The sequence below is a fragment of the Pelobates fuscus genome, chromosome 6 (assembly GCF_036172605.1).
Source record: "Pelobates fuscus isolate aPelFus1 chromosome 6, aPelFus1.pri, whole genome shotgun sequence".
NCBI lineage: Eukaryota > Metazoa > Chordata > Amphibia > Anura > Pelobatidae > Pelobates > Pelobates fuscus.
This window is the reverse complement of record NC_086322.1, coordinates 270,303,436-270,328,157: the sequence shown is the minus strand read 5'-3', so window position 1 is coordinate 270,328,157 and position 24,722 is coordinate 270,303,436. Positions and strand designations below refer to the sequence as shown.

At 43.5% G+C, this 24,722-nt stretch overlaps 1 protein-coding gene across 1 annotated transcript in view; it reads left to right on the top strand.

Moving 5' to 3' along the window:
• Positions 1-9,181: 9,181 nt before the first annotated feature.
• ZNFX1 (zinc finger NFX1-type containing 1) overlaps positions 9,182-24,722 on the top strand; it is a 33,975-nt gene continuing 18,434 nt past the window's right edge. The window contains exons 1-3 of the mRNA XM_063459117.1: positions 9,182-9,260; positions 12,153-12,225; positions 17,613-19,337. Coding sequence (XP_063315187.1) covers positions 12,171-12,225; positions 17,613-19,337 — 1,780 coding nt within the window. The 5' untranslated portion in view covers positions 9,182-9,260; positions 12,153-12,170. The remainder of the gene's footprint in view (positions 9,261-12,152; positions 12,226-17,612; positions 19,338-24,722) is intronic.

Here is a 24,722-nt window from a genome sequence, read left to right as displayed (position 1 = left end):
CGGAGGAACCGATAGAGCCCTCCCGGGGAGTTCAGCTGGGGGAGCGGCTAAGCCCTCACGAGCGTGCCCAGGTACAAGCGCTGATTGTAGCTAAAGGGGCTACCTTCTCCAATTTACCTGGGTACACTCCGCTAGCCACCCACCGAGTGGAAACCCCTGGACAGCTACCTATGCGACAGGCTCCATATAGGGTTCCGGAATCAGTCCGGACCCATATGAAGGCAGAATTAGACGAAATGCTACAGCTAGGGGTTATCGAACCCTCCGATAGCCCCTGGGCATCGCCGGTAGTTCTGGTGCCTAAAAAGGACGGCACCACCCGATTCTGCGTGGACTACCGGAGGCTGAATGACAAAACAGTGTCTGATGCCTACCCGATGCCCCGGATAGACGAGCTGCTAGATAAGATGGCACGGGGTCAGTATCTCACTACTATTGACTTGTGTAAGGGATACTGGCAAATTCCTCTAGCCGATGACGCCATCCCCAAGTCGGCGTTTGTCACTCCGTTTGGCCTGTACCAGTTCAAGGTCATGCCCTTCGGAATGAAAAACGCCCCGGCTACCTTTCAGCGGATGGTAGATCGGCTACTGGACGGCTTCCAGGAGTATGCCTGTGCCTATTTAGATGACATAGCCATCTTTAGCCAGACCTGGGAAGACCACCTACGCCATATAGGGGCGATCTTAGACCGTATTGGGGAAGCCGGGTTAACGTTAAAGCCCAGTAAGTGCCACATAGGTATGGCCGAGGTGCAGTATCTGGGCCACCGAGTAGGGTGTGGGCAGCAGAGACCCGAGCCAGCCAAGATTGAGGCCGTAGCTAAGTGGCCTACCCCAAGGACTAAGACTCAAGTGCTAGCATTCCTAGGGACGGCCGGATATTATAGAAAATTTGTTCCCGACTACAGCACCCTGGCCAAACCCCTGACGGACCTGACCAAAAAGAACCTTCCCCGACTGGTTGTCTGGGCCCCAGAGTGTGAGCAGGCATTCCAACAACTCAAGACAGCTCTGACTAATGCTCCTGTGTTAACTGCTCCTGATCCAACTAAAAGATTTCTTGTCCACACAGACGCTTCAATGTTTGGATTGGGGGCAGTGCTGAGCCAAGTGGGAGCCGATGGCGGAGAGCATCCCGTAGCCTACTTAAGCCGAAAGTTGTTGCCCCGTGAAGTGAGCTACGCCGCCATTGAGAAAGAATGCCTGGCCGTGGTGTGGGCCCTTAAAAAGTTACAGCCGTATTTGTATGGACAACCTTTTTCCTTACTCACAGATCACAACCCGTTGGTGTGGCTGAACCGTGTGTCTGGGGACAATGCCAGGCTGCTGCGCTGGAGTTTGGCGCTGCAGCCTTTTGACTTCACCATCCATTACCGCCCAGGAAAACAAAACGGTAACGCCGATGGGTTATCCAGACAGACTGAACTCGAGAAGTGATCTGTGAGTACTCCCCCGGACATCCCCAAGCCGATCCGTTGGGATCAGACTGTGTATGCCGGCTTGGTTCTGGGGGAGCATTGTGGCAAACCTAGCCACTTCTGGATTGTAGTTACTAAAGGTTGTCCGTAGGCTGAATATATGCTGTGTATGTTAAACTGTATATGTACCGTATTATGGCCGTTCGCATGCTGGCAGCCATACGCTGCCAGCATACAAACCCCTTTCGTTTGACGAAACACGGTTATCCAGGCCGTTCGCCATACGAATGCGGGCTCCCCAGGTAGACCACCCACTCACCAGTCGTGTGGCACCAATTAACCGATTGCAACAATGTTGCAATCGGTAATTAAGGGCTCTCCTAGGTGGCCGTCGTTCGGCTACCGACCATGCGGCGGTCGGCCATCTTGGATCCTTTGTCTCTGCAGCGGTGTTCGGTCCTCGAGAGCCTGGAACTGAAAACGGCTACTCAATGATCCGAACACCGCTGGACTTCCAGAGCGTTCGGGAGTTCCGCGTTCGGCACATTCTGTTCCCCATAGATGTTCGGTACTTTTAAACCGAACTCAATGTTTTAATGTATTTTGTGCGGCGTTCAGTTAGTTTAGCTGGGATCGGAGCGGTATTCTCACTAAATGTGTCCGCCGACCCCAGCTATCTACCGAACGGTCATTCGTCTAAAAGCGAGTAAAATTGTATAAAATATGGATTTCTATATAAATTGTCGGTTTTGCTACACGAGGGGATAATCCACTTAATCGTCCATTTTAGTGGGAGTATCCCTCTCGTGCAGCAATGCCTGTTGGGATAATTACAATGCCTGATGGGAGAAATCCCCTGTAACATCTGTAAGGAAACCCCTTGCATGGGGAACTGCATAAATATGGAAGTCTGTGAATAAAGCAAGTTAGTTGACTCCCAGACTGTGTTTCGTCCGGTTATTGGGAGGATTGGGGAACTTGTCTTACTTTTCAGCGCTGACTGTGGATGTACCTGTGTAACCAGCGGATATCGGGGATTTTTCTATTGCCCTCCGCTACAATGTTATACGTTAGCAAAGCTGGCTGGCACCTTCTCTGGCAAGTCTCATTCCAGGCTCCTCATGTACAGATAATGTTCTGAGTGCACTTTGCACAGAGCATGCACATTTAATGTTATGCTTGTCCATTCCATGCTTTAGATATTTCCCCAGTGTTCCACTTTTGATGACAACCGTATACCTCCCAACATTTTAAAATGGACAAAGTGGGACACTTTACACGGACTGACTTCTAAACACATTTATTGTAGTTTAAAGACACATTACTGTGAGTATTATTGCTGCGGAGCTCTATTATTATTATTATTGCCATTTATATAGCGCCAACAGATTCCGTAGCGCCTAACAATATTATGAGAGGGGGGATGTAACTATAAATAGGACAATTACAAGAAAACTTACAGTAACAATATGGAACTCTTAGAAAAGCGAATATCAGCATAGAAAAGAGGGATAGAGGGATGTGGGCCCAAAATAGGGACTGTCCCTTCTAAACAGGGGCACTAGTGAGGTATGCAGCTGGGACAGGAGCCAACATTCAGGACTTTGCCATTAAATCTGGGGCTGCTCTCACAAATATTATTATTATTATAATTTATTATGCGCCAAAATATTCCCCAGCGCTTTACAATTCTAGATATCTGACAGCAAGTAATTGACATACAAAAATGAAGAAGCTCCTGTTAAAACAAGCTGACAATCTATGAAATAAGAACCTGTCATTTTATTGTGTTTTTGGAGGGGCTGACTTGGTTTAAGAACCTAGATCAGTTTTCCCCCATCGATTCTCTTAAAGGAACACTACATGCACCCAGACAAGTTCATCTCATTAAAGTGGTCTGTGTGCAATGTGCCTGTCCCCTTAACCCTGGGGAAGCCTGTTCTAAAGGCAATCTGAAGGCATGCAAAGCATCATAGGAGTTGTAGTTTTACAACATCTGGGGATCTACCATTTGGGCACCCCTGCTTTAGTGGCTGTCTTCCAGACAAGCTTCTTCAAAATCTCTTACAGGGAAAGCATTGAATGACGTTGGGGGAAGAGATCTATCAAGCGCATAGAAACTTCAGCGCTGAAAAGAGGTAAGTGAAAAAAGTGTTTTTAGCCCTTTATTCACTGGGAGGTAGGGGTGGGGACGGACCTTTAGTTATAGGCAGAGAGACACTATATCGTTAGGCATACAGTTTTGTAATCCTAATGCTATAGTGTTCCCTTAAGTGAAACCAGGACAAATTGAAATGAAATGCCTGTTATGTGCAAGTGTTTTTTACAGAGCTCTGCACATACTCAGATATAATGACGTATTCACAAGTCAGCCTAGGTGCATGTGACATGCAGGTGTTGACATGTTCTGGTTTCTGTGTCAAAAAACAGTGACAAAAATGCAACTTTATAAAACTCATTAGCGTTCAGAAAGCTCTACGGGCCAGTTTGAGAGACTCTGAGATCATATCTAGTCATGTGATACTTGTTTACCGACAGAAGTCCATAGCAACCAAAAGAGGTGATACTCCATTTAGTATCGCAGAAAGTATACATGGGCAAACACACTAGTGTATTATGTTCCCAAGTAACATAACTAGGGAAATTTAGTATTAATTCCAGTTGTTTGTTTGATAGACAAAATACATCGTCGTATATGTGTATCATGTCAACGTTCCAGCAGAGGTTATTAAAGAAACACTCAGGGCATCATAACAACTTCACCATAATTAAGTTGTTATGGTGCAAGTAGATCCCTAATGGCTTACGGTGGTCTCATGAGGAATGTGGCCCTTTTCCTGATCCAGGATCACTGCATTCGCTCCTGTTTTATCATGCATCATTCTGTTTGTTTTCATCCATTGGATTGAAATCAATTATTTCTTTGAATTAGTTTTTTTGTGTGTTTATTTTTTAACCCCTTAAGGTCCAAACTTCTGGAATAAAAGGGAATCATGACATGTCACACATGTCATGTGTCCTTAAGGGGTTAAAATGGTGATAGGAAGCCGCAATAAATCCCAGCAGCCACCTGGTGCTCCGGATCAGGACCAGCAATCCCACAACGACAAGGCAGCGCAAGAAATTCTGCAGGCACTCAAGGTGTTAAAGTTGAGTGCCTGGAGAATTTCTTGTGCTGCTTTGACTTATTTTTAAGACACTGATAAAAGATTCTCAAATTCAAATTTTCTATGTTTTAATTCAAGTTAATAGGAACAGAGGGGGCCTACTGAGGGCCCTACTCAATGAGCTTACATGCTAGAGGGAGTGGGGTAGAGTGACACAAAGGTTGCTAGAAAAATATTCACTGAGGGCTTAGTAGGCTATTTTTGACAGTTGCAGGAGAGGAATCAGCGTGCGGGGAAGGTAAGTTTAATTGATACGCTCTTCTGAAGAAGTGCGGTTTCAATGATTTTTTGAAGGAATGGGGACTGGGTGAAAGTCTAACTGAGAAGGGAAGGGAGTTCCACAGGAAAGGTGCAGGCCTGGAGAAGTCTTAAAGGTGAGCATCAGAGGTGGGAGTAAGGAGAGAAGATAAACATAGGTCTTCAGCAGAGCGCAGTGGCCTAGATGGCACATACTTGTGTCTTAGGGAGGATAGGTAGGTTGGAGCAGCATTACGTAGAGACTTATATGCAAGCATCAGAATCTTAAAATGAGCCCTAAATGTTACAGGAAGCCAATGTAGTGTCTGACAGAAGGGGGAGACGTGGGAGGTGCGGACTGTCAGGAAGATGAGCCTTGCTGCCGCATTCATTATAGATTGTAACATGCAATCTAGTAACACGCAAGACCACTGAGAAGGGGACTGCATTAGTCAAGGTGAGAGAGAACAACGGCATGAACATTAAATAGGGGCGGATGCGCCACGTCAGGCATTAAATAGGGAATGCGCATGTTTTTGAGATGGAAGCAGCAGGATTTGGCGATCGACTGGACATGAGGGTTGAAGGATAGATCGGAGTCAAAAAGAACACCTGGGCAGCGAGCCTGCAAGATATAGGTGATGGTAGCGCCGTTGACTTGGAGGGAGAAGTTCTGTTTTGGACAGGTTGAGTTTAAGAAAGTGAGCAGCCATCCAGTTGGAAATCGCAGAGAGGCAGTCAGAGAGATGAGATGAGAGAGATCAGGAGAGGAGAGCTAGATTTGCATGTCATCCGCATAGAAATGATAATGGAAGCCAAAGGAGCTGATGAGTTTACCAGGGGAAGAAGTATGGATCGAGAACAGTAGGGGACCAAGGACAGAACCTTGGGGAACACCAACAGAGAGGGGTTGGGGAGAAGAGGCAGAGCCACAGAAAGAAACTCTGAAATAACGCTGGGAGAGGTAGGAGGAGCACCAGGAGTGAGCAGAATCTAGTAGACCGAGATTACGGAGGATGAGAAGAAGCTGTTGATGATCAACAGTGTCAAAAGAAGCAAAAAGGTCAAGGAATATTATGATAGAATAAGGACCGCGAGATTAGCAGCAATTAAATAGTTGGATACTTTGGTCCGAGCCGTTTCGACAGAGTGACGTGCACGGAGCTGCTACCAATAGGTGGCGCTGCAGGTGGCGCTGCACAAAACTGTTGCAACCAAAAGGTGGCAACAAACAGATATTACTGTAGCCCATGGATCAGCGCAGCTAAGAGGAATAGGCCTTGACAGAGCCAGGAGGTAGGCATAGCAGCCACAGGAAATTAGTGACAGCTAGCATGCTGGGTAGGGCGGAGCCATAAGGGGAGTATTTACACCAGCCATTATATGAAGTGGCCATTTTAACTGAACCTAAGCTTACCTGTCAGTTGTCCCTCCCACCCTCCCTGTATTTGGTTAGGTTGATTTCCCGTTTTTTCACAGCGGCGGGGAATGGCCTGGTTAAATCGGAGGGTAGATGGAGGAGAAAGTGGGCATCCTGAGGTTTAGTGCGGATTGGGCAGTGTTGCACGTGGTTGGTAGGTTCGAGCCCGTCGGTGGCTCCAAACCTGGGGGTGTGGTGGTGTCTTGGTACACCCTACACTGGAACTGGTGGGTAGCGGTGTCTTGGTACACCCCTACAATGGATATGGTGGGTAGCGGTGTCTTGGTACACCCCTACAATCGATATGGTGGGTAGCGGTGTCTCAGTACACCCCTGCAATTTAACCTGGTGGAAATGTGGTCATATTGGGCGGCCAGATTCTATATTAACATGTTATTTAGATTGTTATCTATTGTTATTATTGTGGGGTCATTGCTAGGGGTATGTTATGTATATGGGGGGGATGTTAACTTTAATAAGATTTGTTGGCAATGACCCCATTTGTTATTCCTTAATTATTTTATTAATAATCTAATAAAGCTGTGGACTAATTATTTCCAACAGTATAACCTGTGTCTGTGTTTTAATGGGGGTTTGGGTAAGGTTAGCGCATATGCCGGTAAATCCGACTGTGTGCCTGTCATGTACAGGTTACACAGCCAAATCCACCTAGTTGGTCGCAAGCATCAGCAGGACAGGAGAGTACACAAAACATTTAACAATAAACAATTATACATGCCATGCACCAATGTCCGGCAACAATGGGGTAAATGGAGGCCAACAGTTACTAAAATAGCTGCCAGAAAGAAGGGAAGAGTGTATAAAGTCCCAGCGATGGTGACTACTACAACTAGACTTAAGTGGGTGATAACTATAACTCCTATTATCATGAAGCAACATCCTTAGGAGTGGCTACATTATCCTTGAGGGAGTGTGTCAATCTGACAGCCCTAATCCATGAACAGGGTGCTTCTGAAGCCCTTTACCCATAGATTGACGCAATGAGGTTACTCTGTGCTCCTTTAGGGTGTCTGATGTTCTGCTCTTGCTGTACTGATTTGGGTCATTTTCCAGATATTCCCTGAAGTGGGACACCAAAGAACTAACATTGAAAGGAAGGGCAGGAGTACATATTTGAGACAGTCCCACCAGATCCAGGATGATTGGGAGCTGTGTTGTGTCAGATACAGGATCTGTTAACAGTGTCACCCCCACCTTTCACAAAATGAGTATTTCATAAAGAAAAAATCTTTATGAAATACTCACATTGCGTTAGAATTTTACTGAAATTCCAACTCAGTCAAAAGCTATACTGAGACTAAGTAGTGACTACTTTGTCTTAGTATTTTTCCTACTCTTCTTGACACTAAGCGGAACTACCCTTTTCCTAGCCTTGTCAAGCCCCCACTAGTGATGAGTGAGAGGAAAAAGGCTCTCTATATGGAGGATCCTCAATAAACCTCAGTGTTGTACCTTTGCCCATACGTGAGAGTTCAACGCTCCTGGCAATTGAAGTGCCAATTGAAGAGGACTGACAGGAAGGCGGTCACGGGTAAGGCATTTAGGTAAGTATAACTCACCTTTCCCAATACCCCAGGTCACACCAAGCAGCAAAGTCACTATCGGAGATCTTTACAAATTATGCAAAGACCCCAGATGGTGACTGAGCCGCTTTAAGAAAGCAGGTACATGGGGTCCTAATGAAGTAAGGTGGAAGATGTTTTTTGGTGTTACGGTCACTTTTCCAGCCATACACATACTATAGAAGGGGTGGGCAACCTTTGTCACTTCAATTGTTGTGGATTACATCTCTCATAAAGCTTTTACAGACATAATGCTTGCAAAGCATCATAGGAGACATAGAACACAACATATAGAGTGCCAGAACGTTGCCTACCCCTGTACTATAGGGAAATGTAAAGTTCACTGGCACGTGTAACGGAGCTCCGGGACTCCGGCTGTGTTCCCTCTCGGAGTCTTGGTGAAGGGTAACACACACACGTTTGTTATCACAAAGCACATACATTTATAAAGTCAATCACAACAGGGGGTCATCAACAGGGATCATAGTTTCCCTCCCTGGCGCCTTTGTGTCTGCAACCAGATCAATTACCGCTAATCTAATTAGCTTCCAGACAACAGGACATCTTAATTGAATATTAATTAAATATTACAAACCCCACACATGTGGTATCCCCGAATAGCTTGTCTGCGAGCGCCCTAACTGGAAAAATGGCTCTGTGATCCATCAGAGGGGGTCCGAGCAGCATTTGATTAAAGTTTCAGCGGATTGTGCGAAAGTTCCTATCCACTCAGCAGTTCCACACAGTTTCTAGGTTTGTTCCGGTCGGTCGCATGGAGCCCTCATTATTGATTAGTTTGTGTAAGCCCAGTGTGGGCAGGCCAGACTGGGTTTCCAGGTCACACTGTGCCCAACAATAAGCACAGGGTGACTTAGATATCAGAGGGAACTGGGTAACGTTAAAAGGGATTTCCCAATGACTGTCATGATCCCTCTCCAAAACCCAAACCTACTCCCATATGTCCTGATTCTCAGTGGGTTACCGTGACACCCACACTAAAACCCCACAAGACTAAATCTAGAATCCCGTGCCCGTCGCAGCATGCCTAGGATTGATTGAGTTTGCATATTATAGCAATTCTTTTTCTTATGAAGTGCTATTTGGAAATGTAACCTTGCAAGCAGTAATAAATAGCAAAATAAACAGTAAGTGTACTTGTTTCTGTTTTGTTTGTCTTGTATTATTAGATTTATCCAGCTTTGTTCCCTCTTACATCACTTTCATTTCCCCTCCCTTATGATCTGAGCTATTCTAGCTCCCTCCTGTCTTTCTCTTACTCGTTGCAGTTAAGAGAATGGAAACCGAAAGCAGTTGATGGGAGGTTTCCAAGCCCATATTTATATATACCAGCAGGCAGCAGCTGACTCACCAGAAATCATTACAGACTGTGGAGTGCTAGCCGAGAGATACAAGCAGAACCTCAGATAATCAAGGTACGGATATACATTGTGTCTACTGGGGGATTAAGAATTCACAGCAATCTGACAGATAACTGGGGTTGTGGGAGGACACAGACAGAGACATGAATACAGACACAAAGAGACTTTATGACATTGAAAGGCAGAATAAAGCATGTAAACCGGTTTATATAGATTGATACAAATCAGATATTTATATGACATGTATATCTACAGATAAACTTAAATACATAAAGGGAATCAACACAGTAAAGGAGGAGACCATTTTTAAAAGAAGAAAAACTAACACGTTGTACAGCGCTACAGAGTCTGATGGCGCTATATAAATAATAAAATAATAAAAATAATAAATAATAATAATAATAATAATAACACAACAAGAGGACATCATCTTAAATGAGAGGGACAAAGGTTTACTGAGAGGGTAGTGGATGCATGGAATAGCCTTCCAGCTGAAGTGGTAGAGGTTAACACAGTGAAGGAGTTTAAGCATGCGTGGGATAGGCATAAGGCTATCCTAACTATAAGATAAGGCCAGGGACTAATGAAAGTATTTAGAATACTGGGCAGACTAGATGGGCCGAATGGTTCTTATCTGCCGTCACATTCTATGTTTCTAGACGTTCCTGCAAGCTAGGTTGATAATGGGATATTTATATGTTAGTATTAATATACTGACAGCCTTAGTAACAGGTTGTTTTATAGAGGGACACTCCTCACTGCCTATTTACTATACTGGTGACAGTAAGTATGACACATAGAAATGTAGAGAAAGGAGGGGCATATTCAATAAACAGTAAAATATAAACTGAGAAAGCTGAGCTTAAACTGAGAAATTGACGCACAGGATTATTCCCTCAATTGAGAATTCAAAGTGAATTTCAAATCTAAGGCCAAAGTAGCCAAACTGTAAGGATACCTGACTGGTTCGGCTTTTTTTACCTTGAACTTGAAATTCACTTTGAATACTCACTTTAGTGAATAAGCCAGCTATTATTTCATTAAGACTAAAACACGTGAGTTGGCAATCATTCCAATTCGGCAGCGTTGGAGGTTAATTCTGTGACCGTAGCTATTTTTGTCTTAATTTGTGAAATCAGTTGCCTGCTCACCACAACTTGCTGTGTAGTGAATCGGTCCATTAAACAGTCTGTTGGACCAGGCAGACTGGTTTTTGAGAACTCCTGAAACAAAATTGTGATTAGACATAAGCCATTGTTTCCAGTAAATCAGTCCCGATGTGTTTAGCGTCAAACTTTCAGAGTATTCTTGCCAAGTGTTATTGTACAAACTGTCTAGGAAGAAACCCTAGCAGTTAAATCACCAGACAAAGAGAACGGGGTCTAAGTGTCGTAAAACAAACATGAAAATAAGTCTGTTTGGCAAGTCCTCATGGGTTAAATCTTGTTGGTGACAACTGGAAAATCCCATGAAATGGACTACAATTAAGTCATTTCATTTAACTCATTGTATAGCTGAAATGATTTCTTGGAATTTAAAACTGATAGTTTGTTCTAAGGTTGGGTGAGTTTTATTACTGGGACATAATCAGAACACCACAACACTTGCAATGTACTTTGTAAGTTAAAATGAAGGTTCATTGGCATAAAGGGACAATGTACGCTCTGTAACTGTTTTATCACATTGAAGTGGTTATAGTGCCTGGAGTCCCCTAGTGCCAGCATTTTGTTCAGTGTTACCATTTTAATGTTTTAATGCTAAACGAGAGTCTCCAGCCCAAGCTCTCTGTGTTGCTTTGGCTAATAAGGAAGCATTAGCCTGAGCCGCAATTGGTGGCGGTGTTTGGCTGAGAGTGTCAGCTGACCACTTTTATCCTATCACTGCTCCTGTGGTTGGTATGAATTGGTATGGCTAGTAGGAAGCGTGTAATCTCTGCCTTAGGCACACTTCCAGTGGGGGTAGGTCTGTGTGTGGTCTAGGAACCTCATTCAGTGTTAAAGGATCACTATATGGTCAGGAACACAAACATGTATCCCCGTGGGCCCCTCATGCCTCCATAAATATAGCAAAATCTTACTTCAAGCCTGAAGCTGTAACTCTGCATGATGTTTGCCTCAGAAAAACAAGCAGTCTGCTGACATCATCAGAAGTGGTAGCCTGATCCAATCACAGTGCTTCCCCATAGGATTGGCTGAGACTGACAAGGAGGCAGATCGGGGCAGAGCCAGCATGATTCAAACACAGCCCTGGCCAATCAGCATCTCCTCATAGAGATGAATTGAATCAATGAATCTCTATGAGGTAACTTCAGTGTCTGCATGCAGTGGGTTACTGTTGTATGATCAGGTAAGGTTCTGCGCTGGTCCTTGGGATAAAATAGTTACCCAGACTTGCCTGCCAACTTATGCTCAGCTGACTGGTGCTTGTTATGAGCTTCAATGGTAATTAGAATTAGTGAATTACTAAAGATTGTGATAGCAGTCATATCTATACAATGCATTAAAACTGTCCGGAGTATGTCTGTTACATTTCTGTATTTGCAAGAAAATACTATATCATCTGTTTAATTTTCTCTTCTATTTAACAATGCATACATATTTTGATATGGCCTGTAAAAATAAGCAATTGTTTTGCCACCCCTTTGAATATGAAGTTTGGTTGGTATTAGGTAAGTAGGAATATCATTCAGTTACAATTGGTCCTCATCTGTAGTGTCCTTATAATAACACTGTATACAGCTATGCATGCTGGCATATGGAAAATCAGCTGCTGAGAGGTCATCCGTGTTTTCCTTTAAATCAGCATGACCCTCTTTTCTCCCTCCTCTCTTTACTCTCATGACCTGCACACCTTCGCCACAATAGAGTATTCTGAAATATTTTCTTCTTTACTCTTATTACGCCTTAAATTTGTGCTTCTGGGTTATTTAGCTTCTTTTTCTTACAGGTATTGCAGTGAAGATCGATGGAATTTTATGGGAGACCTGAGGATGAACATCCTAACCGAGCAAACTATAGAGGTGAGTGCCATTAAATGTGGTTTATATGTGGTTTAGAAAGCCTAGGCCTCAAGTTAATATTGTTAAATAAGCTTTCCAAACGATTTTATATTTTTGGATACATTTCTAAAATTATTTTTTCAACAACAACAAAAAAGAAAAAATAAATAATATATATACAGTTGCAAGAAAAAGTATGTGAACCCTTTGGAATGATATGGATTTTTGCACAAATTGGTCATAAAATGTGATCTGATCATCATCTAAGTCACAACAATAGACAATCACAGTCTGCTTAAACTAATAACACACAAAGAATGAAATGTTGCCATGTTTTTATTGAACACACCATGTAAACATTCAGAGTGCAGGTGGAAAAAGTATGTGAACCCTTGGATTTAATAACTGGTTGAACCTCCTTTGGCAGCAATAACCTCAACCAAACGTTTCCTGTAGTTGCAGATCAGACGTGTACAACGGTCAGGAGTAATTCTTGACCATTCCTCTTTACAGAACTGTTTCAGTTCAGCAATATTCTTGGGATGTCTGGTGTGAATCGCTTTCTTTAGGTCATGCCACAGCATCTCAATCGGGTTGAGGTCAGGACTGGGCCACTTCAGAAGGCGTATTTTCTTCTGTTAAAGCCATTCTGTTGTTGATTTACTTCTATGCTTTGGGTCATTGTCCTGTTGCAACACCCATCTTCTTTTGAGCTTCAGCTGGTAGACAGATGGCCTTAAGTTCTCCTGCAAAATGTCTTGATAAACTTGGGAATTCATTTTTCCTTCGATTATAGCAATCCGTCCAGGCCCTGATGCAGCAAAGCAGCCCCAAACCATGATGCCCCCACCACCATACTTCACAGTTGGGATGTTTTGATGTTGGTGTGCTGTGCCTCTTTTTCGCCACACATAGTGTTGTGTGTTTCTTCCAAACAACTCAACTTTGGTTTCATCTGTCCACAGAATATTTTGCCAGTACTGCTGTGGAACATCCAGGTGCTCTTGTGCAAACTGTAAACGTGCAGCAATATTTTGTTTGGACAGCAGTGACTTCCTCTGTGGTATCCTCCCATGAAATCCATTCTTGTTTAGTGTTTTACGTATTGCAGATTTGCTAACAGGGATGTTAGCATTTGCTAGTGACTTTTAGTCTTTAGCTGACACTCTAGGATTCTTCTTCACCTCATTGAGCAGTCTGCGCTGTGCTAATGCAGTCATCTTTACAGGACGGCCACTCCTAGGGAGAGTAGCAGCAGTGCTGAACTTTCTCCATTTATAGACAATTTGTCTTACCGTGGACTGATGAACAGCAAGGCTTTTGGAGATACTTTTATAACTCTTTCCAGTTAATGCAAGTCAACAATTCTTAATCGTAGGTCTTCCGAGAGCTCTTTTGCGAGGCATCATTCACATCAGGCAATGTTTCTTGTGAAAAGCAAACCCAGAACTGGTGTGTGTTTTTTATAGGGCAGGGCAGCTGTAACCAACACCTCCAATCTCATCTCATTGATTGGACTCCAGTTGGCTGACATCTCACTCCAATTAGCTCTTGGAGATGTCATTAGTCTAGGGGTTCACATACTTTTTCCACCTGCACTGTGAATGTTTACATGGTGTGTTCAATAAAAACATGGCAACATTTCATTCTTTGTGTGTTATTAGTTTAAGCAGACTGTGATTGTCTATTGTTGTGACTTAGATGATGATCAGATCACATTTTATGACCAATTTGTGCAGAAATCCATATCATTCCAAAGGGTTCACATACTTTTTCTTGCAACTGTATATATATATATATATATATATATATATATATATATATATATAAAATCAATATTTCACACAATATGAAAATATTACAAAATTAAAATATTTTTTATAATATTTGATCAGGCGATAGCGAACCTATGGCACGCCGAGCCCTCTCTGTGTTCTCACGTGTGCCAGATCACCATTTTGAGAGCCTGTCCCGGGTCCCGTGCACCCTCATTCCGGGACAATGTAGTGTCCCAGAATGAGCTGCACTGCTGCCGCCGCTGCAGTGGCGGATCCTGGGGGGGGGGGGAGAAGGGGGCAACGGGGCAATAGTTTTTTCTGTGTCTTTGTATCTGTGAGTATGTGTGTGTGTCAGTGTGTGAATCTGTGAGTGTCTGTGTATCTGTGAGCGTCTGTGTATCTGTAAGTGTCAGTGTGTATATGTGAGTGTCTGTGCATCTGTGAGTATGTGTGTGGATCTATGTGTGTGTGTGTGCCAGTGTCTGTGTATCTATAAGTGTCTGTGTATGTGAGTGTCAGTGTGTATATGTGAGTAAAAACCAAAGAAAAGAAAATGTTACTTGCGCTTTTTCCTTAATCCCTATGTATATTTAGACAAATGGAGGTCATTTAGTTGCTCCAATGGCCATGTATATAAAAAATACCCCTTTCTGTCTCATTAGAGATATCTTTGCCAGAAGCTCAAGGAAGCAGGCTGAAGGGTCAGTGTTAGGACCCGCTTAGGGGGGGTCTGCCTTGACGTTGGCAGGCGGGCATCCCTCCAATGGCCATTGGAGCAACTAAATGACCTCCATTTGTCTAAATATACATAGGGATTAAGGAAAAAGCGCAAGTAACATTTTCTTTTCTTTGGTTTTTACTATATATTGGGGCTGATGTGTGTTGTAGTCCTTGCAGCTTAAGCGCAGGACTTCTCTTTTTGTATTTGTATTTACTTTGTATCACACAGCCTGGTTACAATGCTGCTACCCATCCCATGTGTTCCCTATTAAGGGTTAATAAGTAAAGGGGTGTATATAAAAAATACCCCTTTCTGTCTCATTAGAGATATCTTTGCCAGAAGCTCAAGGAAGCAGGCTGAAGGGTCAGTGTTAGGACCCGCTTAGGGGGGGTCTGCCTTGACGTTGGCAGGCGGGCATCCCTCCAATGGCCATTGGAGCAATTAAATGACCTCCATTTGTCTAAATATACATAGGGATTAAGGAAAAAGCGCAAGTAACATTTTCTTTTCTTTGGTTTTTACTATATATTGGGGCTGATGTGTGTTGTAGTCCTTGCAGCTTAAGCGCAGGACTTCTCTTTTTGTATTTGTATTTACTTTGTATCACACAGCCTGGTTACAATGCTGCTACCCATCCCATGTGTTCCCTATTAAGGGTTAATAAGTAAAGGGGTGTATATAAAAAATACCCCTTTCTGTCTCATTAGAGATATCTTTGCCAGAAGCTCAAGGAAGCAGGCTGAAGGGTCAGTGTTAGGACCCGCTTAGGGGGGGTCTGCCTTGACGTTGGCAGGCGGGCATCCCTCCAATGGCCATTGGAGCAACTAAATGACCTCCATTTGTCTAAATATACATAGGGATTAAGGAAAAAGCGCAAGTAACATTTTCTTTTCTTTGGTTTTTACTATATATTGGGGCTGATGTGTGTTGTAGTCCTTGCAGCTTAAGCGCAGGACTTCTCTTTTTGTATTTGTATTTACTTTGTATCACACAGCCTGGTTACAATGCTGCTACCCATCCCATGTGTTCCCTATTAAGGGTTAATAAGTAAAGGGGTGTATATAAAAAATACCCCTTTCTGTCTCATTAGAGATATCTTTGCCAGAAGCTGAAGGAAGCAGGCTGAAGGGTCAGTGTTAGGACCCGCTTAGGGGGGGTCTGCCTTGACGTTGGCAGGCGGGCATCCCTCCAATGGCCATTGGAGCAACTAAATGACCTCCATTTGTCTAAATATACATAGGGATTAAGGAAAAAGCGCAAGTAACATTTTCTTTTCTTTGGTTTTTACTATATATTGGGGCTGATGTGTGTTGTAGTCCTTGCAGCTTAAGCGCAGGACTTCTCTTTTTGTATTTGTATTTACTTTGTATCACACAGCCTGGTTACAATGCTGCTACCCATCCCATGTGTTCCCTATTAAGGGTTAATAAGTAAAGGGGTGTATATAAAAAATACCCCTTTCTGTCTCATTAGAGATATCTTTGCCAGAAGCTCAAGGAAGCAGGCTGAAGGGTCAGTGTTAGGACCCGCTTAGGGGGGGTCTGCCTTGACGTTGGCAGGCGGGCATCCCTCCAATGGCCATTGGAGCAACTAAATGACCTCCATTTGTCTAAATATACATAGGGATTAAGGAAAAAGCGCAAGTAACATTTTCTTTTCTTTGGTTTTTACTATATATTGGGGCTGATGTGTGTTGTAGTCCTTGCAGCTTAAGCGCAGGACTTCTCTTTTTGTATTTGTATTTACTTTGTATCACACAGCCTGGTTACAATGCTGCTACCCATCCCATGTGTTCCCTATTAAGGGTTAATAAGTAAAGGGGTGTATATAAAAAATACCCCTTTCTGTCTCATTAGAGATATCTTTGCCAGAAGCTCAAGGAAGCAGGCTGAAGGGTCAGTGTTAGGACCCGCTTAGGGGGGGTCTGCCTTGACGTTGGCAGGCGGGCATCCCTCCAATGGCCATTGGAGCAACTAAATGACCTCCATTTGTCTAAATATACATAGGGATTAAGGAAAAAGCGCAAGTAACATTTTCTTTTCTTTGGTTTTTACTATATATTGGGGCTGATGTGTGTTGTAGTCCTTGCAGCTTAAGCGCAGGACTTCTCTTTTTGTATTTGTATATGTGAGTGTCTGTGTATCTGTGAGTGTAAGTGTGTATATGTGTATCTGTGAGTGTCAGTGTGTATCTGTGAGTGTCTGTGCATATGTGAGCATGTGTGTGTGTGTGTCAGTGTGTGTATCTGTGAGTGTCAGTGTATCTGTGAGTATGTGTGTGTCAGTGTGTGTGTATTTGTGAGTGTCTGTGCATCTGTGAGTGTCTGTGTATCTGTAAGTGTTAGTGTTTATATGTGAGTGTCTGTGCATCTGTGAGCATGTGTGTGGATCTATGTGTGTGTGTGCCAGTGTGTGTATCTGTGAGTGTCAGTGTGTATATGTGAGTGTATGTATATCTGTGAGTATATGTGTGTGTCTAAGTAGCCAGTTAATGTTCAATAAAAAACAATTTGTACCATTGAACTCTCTGTTGTTGTGTTCTTCTTTTAAAACAGAAGATGTTAATTAGTTCGGACAACTGTATGAGTTGTTTTTTCTCAACTTAAACGTCAGTATTCAGTGTTGGTACTTTGAGGAAAATAATTTGGTTTGTATTGCGGTTTGGTCACTTGGGCTCAAAAATGTTTGCCATCACAACCTTAGATGGTGGTAGATATGGTGTAAAATATTCAGTAATTCAGTCATGACTTGTAATGATTGTCTCCGGATTCATAAACAGGTTGCTCTAAGATAATACCAGACTAAGATGCAGATCCAGACACTTAAACATGAGAATCTATGAGGGTGTTCTAGCATGATACACAACAATAACAATAATATTGTAAAGGAGCTACCTTCTTTTTCTTCTAGGTGGAGGAGGAAGAGGAGGAGGAAGAGGAGGAGGAAGAGGAGGAGGAAGAGGAGGTCGAGGTGGACATAATAATGGTCAGTTAAGAAACCAGAACCCACAGCATAGGAATCAAGGCAGGCAACAAAATGAGGAGGCTGGTGAAAGGGAGCAACAGAGGGCTGGAGGTAGAAACCACCAAAGGGTTGGTGAACAGCAAGTTAACAACAGGCAAAGAGGAAATTACAACCAGGAAGGGGAACAGAATCGCAGGGGTCCTCCACAGAGACCTTTTCATGAAAGAACTGCAAGAAATGAGCATCAGGTTAGATGTTTGGGCTTCAAGGCCTTAGAAGCATTACTTGAAAAGGATCCCTCGGAGGTTGCAATAACACTGGCTTCACATTCTGGACTTAACGATCTGCTGTCAGGAACACGCATGAAAGCAGAATTTGCTGAATTGTTCATCTCTGTGCTTTGTAGAGCCTGCACTTCTAGACTAGACCGGCAGAGTATACAGCATCTTCTGGGACAAGTCAAGTCCTCATCCTTTTTGCGTACATATCTACCACACTATGTAGTGGGAATGACAACAGAAACTTTTCCTGAGCGACGCCACCGTTACCCAAATCATATCTCCAACATACTGCGAATACTACAAGAATTGATTAGTATTTTTCCTGCAAGCTCCGTTCAGGAAACATCATTGCTGATCACTCTCCTTCCTGTCTCCATCAATGCTCTTCGTGTGTCTGGTGTGGATGTAGGAGAGCAGATAGAGGAGAGCCTGAGAAGAATACAACATTTGATAGAGCACCTTCAGAATAGGCGGAGGGAAGGGACTCTGAGAGTGGACACTCACATCTGTCTTGATCCAGATGCTCCTATTGAGGACTATAGGACAATAAGCATATACCCAAGCCATGATGAAATTCACAAAGGTGAGAAACCACTCCTCAGGCCAAATAGGCTGAATCACAAATTTGATACCACTGGCATCTATCTGGACACACATTTCCGACTTCTGAGAGAGGACTTTGTACGACCACTAAGGGACGGGATCCAAGAGATTCTTGAGTATGATGGAGATCGTGCCTTTCATAAAAGGCGGTTTGATGACATCCGCATTTACTTGAACACACGTGTAATAACTCCATTATGTACATCCTCTGGCATTGTTTACAAAGTACAGTTTGACATTGCTCCCCTAAAAATGGTGCGCTGGCAGAACTCCAAGAGGCTGCTTTATGGGTCTCTGGTGTGCCTGTCCAAGGACAATTTTGATTCCTTCCTGTTTGCCACAGTTTCTAATCGTGATGTAAAGGAACTTGAGCAGGGTGAAGTTCAATTGCAATTCAGTGAACAAAGCAGAGAGCTTCTATCAAGAAGTGGCCCAGCTGACTCCTTCCTCATGGTAGAAACCACAGCATATTTTGAAGCCTATAGGCATGTCCTTGAAGGATTACAGGAGATGACTGACCAGGACGTGCCTTTCCAGAAGTACATTGTAGAATGTCAGAATGAACTGGGACCACCTCGGTATCTGAACATGGGAATTCCATATGACTTCACTTGCTTAAAAGAGGATAAGGACAGTATTGTGACCTCTATCAAAGAAACCATCAATGTTCTCGATCCTCAGGACTGGCCACTTAAGGAGGATTTGGGGTTTGATGAGTCTCAGATGGAAGCCATGCAATTGGCTCTCACCAAGGAACTTGCCATCATCCAGGGGCCTCCAGGCACAGGTAAGGCCTTATAACTAAAACATAAAAAAACCTCTGCAGGCGAGTCCTACACTAACAAATTACCTTGCTGTTGTCAGCTAAAAGGCAAAATCTCTAACAAGACAGAAAGGGGAATTTTTCTGAACCCCTACACACTTATTAACTCTAATAGGATAAACATGGGGTAAGCGGCAGCACTTTAAAATGGGTGTGCAATAACATAGCACATACGAACACACAAAAAAAAACCCTGCGCTCAAACTTCCACTACTCCTAGGCGCTATATGGTATATATCAGAAGTATAGCATAGTATATGGTCTAAACCAGGGGTAGTCAACCTTTTAATACCTACCGCCCACTTTTGTTTCTTTGTTTATGGTAAAATGTCCTTACTGCCCACCAGTGCCGCAGTAACTAATTTTATAGTCTGTGTGAGGGAGTAGTGTGTGTGAGGGAGCAGTCTGTGTGTGTGAGGGGTAGTCTGTGTGTGTGTGTGTGTGTGAGAGAGGGCAGTATGTGTGAGGGGTATAGTGTGTGGTTGTTCGTGAAGGGTGCATATGGTCTATGCTGTGTGTAGGTGGGTGAGATGTGAAAATCTATCTTAATGTCTTCCCTCCCTTCTTCTTACCTTTTACCAGGGAGGGGGTTCATAATGCTGCAAACCCCGGTGGTCCAGTGGTGGCATGTTCACTTTAGCCTGCAGCTCCTCCGTCTGCAGGCTGACTCTCCTGTCCTCCTGCAAGCACAGCACTGTATTGGAGCGTTGCCATGGTAACGAGTGCCAACGCGCCGACCAGCCTGCTCGCGGAACACAGAGCCTACCAGGCCCTTCCCTCCCTCTGCTGGAACTAAGTGCCAGCGGGCCAGTGAGGTAGATCTTCGATCTCCTTTCCAGCCCAAGGGGGCTTACAGCAAGGCTGGTTCTGCATGGGCTCTCAGGGGAGATGAAAGGATCCACCCTGCCGGCCTTGGTCCACAGCCATCAAGGCCCACTGGGCGTTTTCTGCAGACCCCACCACAGCCCACTAGTGGTCAGTAGGTACCAGGTTTACCTTTGTAATCATTAAAGGGACACTATAGTCACCTGAACAACTTTAGCTTAATGAAGCATTATTTATTGTATAGAACATGCCCCTGCAGCCTCACCGCTCAATCCTCTGCCATTTAGGAGTTAAATCCCTTTGTTTATGAACCCTAGTCACACCTCCCTGCATGTGACTTGCACAGCCTTCCATAAACACTTCCTGTAAAGAGAGCCCTATTTAGGCTTTCTTTAATGCAAGTTCTGTTTAATTAAAGGGACACTATAGTCACCTGAACAACTACAGCTTAATGTAGTTGTTCAGGTATTATCTATAGCTCCCTGCAGGCAATCTAATGTAAACACTGTATTTTCAGAGAAAATACAGTGTTTACATAGATTGATAGGAATACCTCCAGTGGCCGTCACTCAGTCACCTAAATTACTTTAGCTAAATAAAGCAGTTTTAGTGTATAGATCATTCCCCTGCAATTTCACTGCTCAATTCACTGTCATTTAGGAGTTAAATCACTTTGTTTCTGTTTATGCAGCCCTAGCCACACCTCCCCTGGCTATGATTGACAGAGCCTGCATGAAAAAGAAACTCCTTTCACTTTCAAACAGATGTAATTTATCTTAAATAATTGTATCTTAGTCTCTAAATTGAACTTTAATCACATACAGGAGGCTCTTGCAGGGTCTAGCAAGCTATTAACATAGCAGGGGATAAGAAAATCTCAATTAAACAGAACTTGCAATAAAGAAAGCCTAAATAGGGCTCTCTTTACAGGAAGTGTTTATGGAAGGCTGTGCAAGTCACATGCAGGGAGGTGTGACTAGGGTTCATAAACAAAGGGATTTAACTCCTAAATGGCAGAGGATTGAGCAGTGAGGCTGCAGGGGCATGTTCTATACACCAAAACTGCTTCATTAATCTAAAGTTGTTCAGGTGACTATAGTGTCCCTTTAAATCTAATTGTGTGTGTATTTTGGGTACACACAGGTGTGCAGCAGCTTATTTAGGTTTAACCCTTTATATAAGGAATTTACTATTCCAAGGTGGTGAGGAGGACTTTTTTCACAATTGTTTCTCCCCCCCTATTTTAATTTTTTTTCATTAGCGCTTTTATATTTCTAATTATTTAGCTTGGAAAGTATTGCCTAATAGTAATCTGTAACTGTTCATCTCTGATCTGCCAATGATGTAGATGAGATTCTACAAAGCGCATAGTGAGCATTCTAAATTGTAATTGGTGTAAAGCAAGGGACACATCTTCTTCGGTATCCTTGGAAATCAACTTTTAGTTTTAGTTTTTTTTGTGAAAATGTATTCTGCATCCTAACAACATACTGGGCTCAATTCTAGTAAAAGTAATAAGTGTTTAACCTTAAGTCATCAGATCAATTTACTAATACAATTAAATACTTTAATTCTGGCTTATCTCATTTGATAAACTTGGTCAGTGGCATCTGAATTGCTCAATTGATCTAATTGATTTACCCAACATGGCCACTTCCGTTAGTAAAATGAGATGCAATGAAAACAGCCATTAATTCTTTAAAGGACAATCACCATAGTGCACTTCAGTGGTTATGGTTCCAAGAGTCCCTGGCGAGTGCCGGTAAATTATCAAACTGTTTATGAACAGTTGGACACTTATCTTGTGGTATCGGGCAACCACAACCCTTCCAGTCTGAGTTGGTCTGATAAAGCGGAAGATCATATTTTTTCATGATCATATCGGTTCATATACTATGCTTAAACATTATTTATTGTCTGAGAGCCATCAGCTGAAATATGAACTTCCTCTCTATCAGACCAACACAGATCAGCAACATAAAGGTAAGGGTTAAATAGTCTTTTAATGATTGGACAGATTACCTGTTGAAGCCATCTGGGAATTCATGACATCATAACTTCTACATAGCAGTGTTGTCCCATTAACAAATGCTACACAAAAATGATGTGATGGCAAAAGAATAATAAAGCACTAAACATTTTATCAGTCTGGCTGTTTTATCGCGCACACCACCAAACAGAGCATTTCCTACCGTGTTTTAAAAAGGATTTAACATTAAAATTGAAGATGTTTATTTTAAAATAGTTTTGCTTTAAAACACCTTCTGTTATTTCTTCTTTGTGGAGTCACACATACCATCACACCTAAAGTCTTAATGGTTAAATGTTTAAAAAAAAAAAAAAAGTTTTGTCTTGGACAGCATACAGTAAAAAAACTGTTTAAAGGACCACTATAGTGCCAGGAAAACATACTCGTTTTCCTGGCACTATAGTGCCCTGAGGGTGCCCCCACCCTCAGGGTCCCCCTCCCGCCGGGCTCTGGGCGGAGGAAGGGGTTACACTTACCTCTTTCTCCAGCGCCGGGAGGGGAGCTCTCCTCCTCCTTTCCCCATCATCTGCTGAATGTGCATGCGCGGCAAGAGCCGCGCGTGCATTCAGCCAGTCCATAGGAAAGCATTCACAATGCTTTCCTATGGACGCTGGCGTCTTCTCACTGTGAAAATCACAGTGAGAATCGCAGAAGACCTCTAGCGCCTGTCAATGAGACAACCACTAGAGGCTGGATTAACCCTAATATAAACATAGCAGTTTCTCTGAAACTGCTATGTTTATCAAAAAAAGGGTTAAACCTAGCTGGACCTGGCACCCAGACCACTTCATTAAGCTGAAGTGGTCTGGGTGCCTATAGTGGTCCTTTAACAGGCATATGTGCAAAGACGACATCGTATAATAGCATGGTCAATGAACGGGTGAACGGGAAACCTGTAAGGGTTATAAAAACTGAGCAACAGTAAAGTTAGAAAAGTAGACTAAGTAAAAACATTTTTGCGAGAAAGAAGGATGAAGAAGTCGTCTAAGGAGGCTCATTAATATGTGTAGGTTCTTTCAAGCAATGTTTTAAAAATAGTCTCTTATCAATTAAACAAAACTCATACAGTGTACAGTTTGTTATAAAACATTTCTGAACACATCAAAGGAGGTTAACAAATTCCAGTAGAATCTGATAGAATATCTTAATTAACCTTCTTTTTAATGTTCCATCTTCACAGTCAGCTCCGATGGTCAGGGCCGGATTAAGAGCCCAGTGGGCCTGGTGCTGACAATTATGATGGGGCTTAATTACAGAATCTTATAGACGAAAAACACTAAAACAGTCATACCTTCTAAGCATCATGTATCTGATGGAGTTGGTGTTGGAGGGAAACTCAAAGGATGCAGCTATAAGAAAACACATACCATGGCTAATCGCTTTATCTAATTTATGCTTTCATCTTTCAAGTAAATCCATAACAACAGCAGTGTCCAGTGAAGCAGGAAGCCAATGGGCGGGGTAAAAGAGTAGGCCACTGATGCAAATCACATGACCAGAACTGCCAGAAGGGACGAACATGCCCAAAAAGGGGGTATATCTGTTCAAAAAATTAGAAGGCCAGCCTGGCATCAGTGTCCCTATGCATCACAGTGTCAGTGTCCCCATGTCACCCAGTCCCCTAGTCTCCCAGTGTCTGTGTCCCCATGTCTCAGTGTGTCCCGTGTCACTAGGATACATGGGGACACAGAGACACGGGGACACTTGGAGACATGGGGGCACTGAGACACTTGGGGACACTGGGAGACATGGGGGCACTTGTGAATACAGACATGGGGACACAGAGACATGGGGACACAGACATTTGGGGACACTGTGAGAAATGGGGTCTCAGGCACTAGGGACACAGAGATATGGGGACACAGACACTGGGAGACATGGGGACACTGAGACACTAGGGACACTGGCTGGGAGACATAGGGACACTGGGAGACATGGGGACACAGACACTGGCTGGGAGACATGTGTACACAGACATATGGGGACACTGGGAGCCATGGGGACACTGGCTGGAAGGCATGGGGATACTGGCTGGAAGGCATGGGGACACTGAGACACTAGGGACACTGGCTGGGAGGCATGGGGACACTGAGACACTAGGGACACTGGCTGGGAGGCATGGGGACACTGTGAGACATGTGTCTACCTATGTCTCACAGCGTCCCCATGTGTCTATGTCCCCATGTCTCACAGTGTCCCCTAGTGTCTCAGTGTCCCCATGTGTCTGTGTCCCCACGTCTCCCAGTGTCCCCTAGTGTCTGTGTCCCCATGTCTCCCTGATGCCTTTCCCCTCATCCCTCACTTCCTTGAGCTGTAGTCTGTCTCTGCAGGCTGGGAGCTGTTGTCTGAACTCTCTGACTGTGCTGTGTAGCTGCTCCCCTGTGGATCAGTGAGTAGGGTGAGGCATGGAGGGATATGCTGTAACTTCCTATCCCTGCCTTTCTCCATACACAGTGACACCTACTGGCCGTTGCTGGTATTGCAGAGTAATCTCA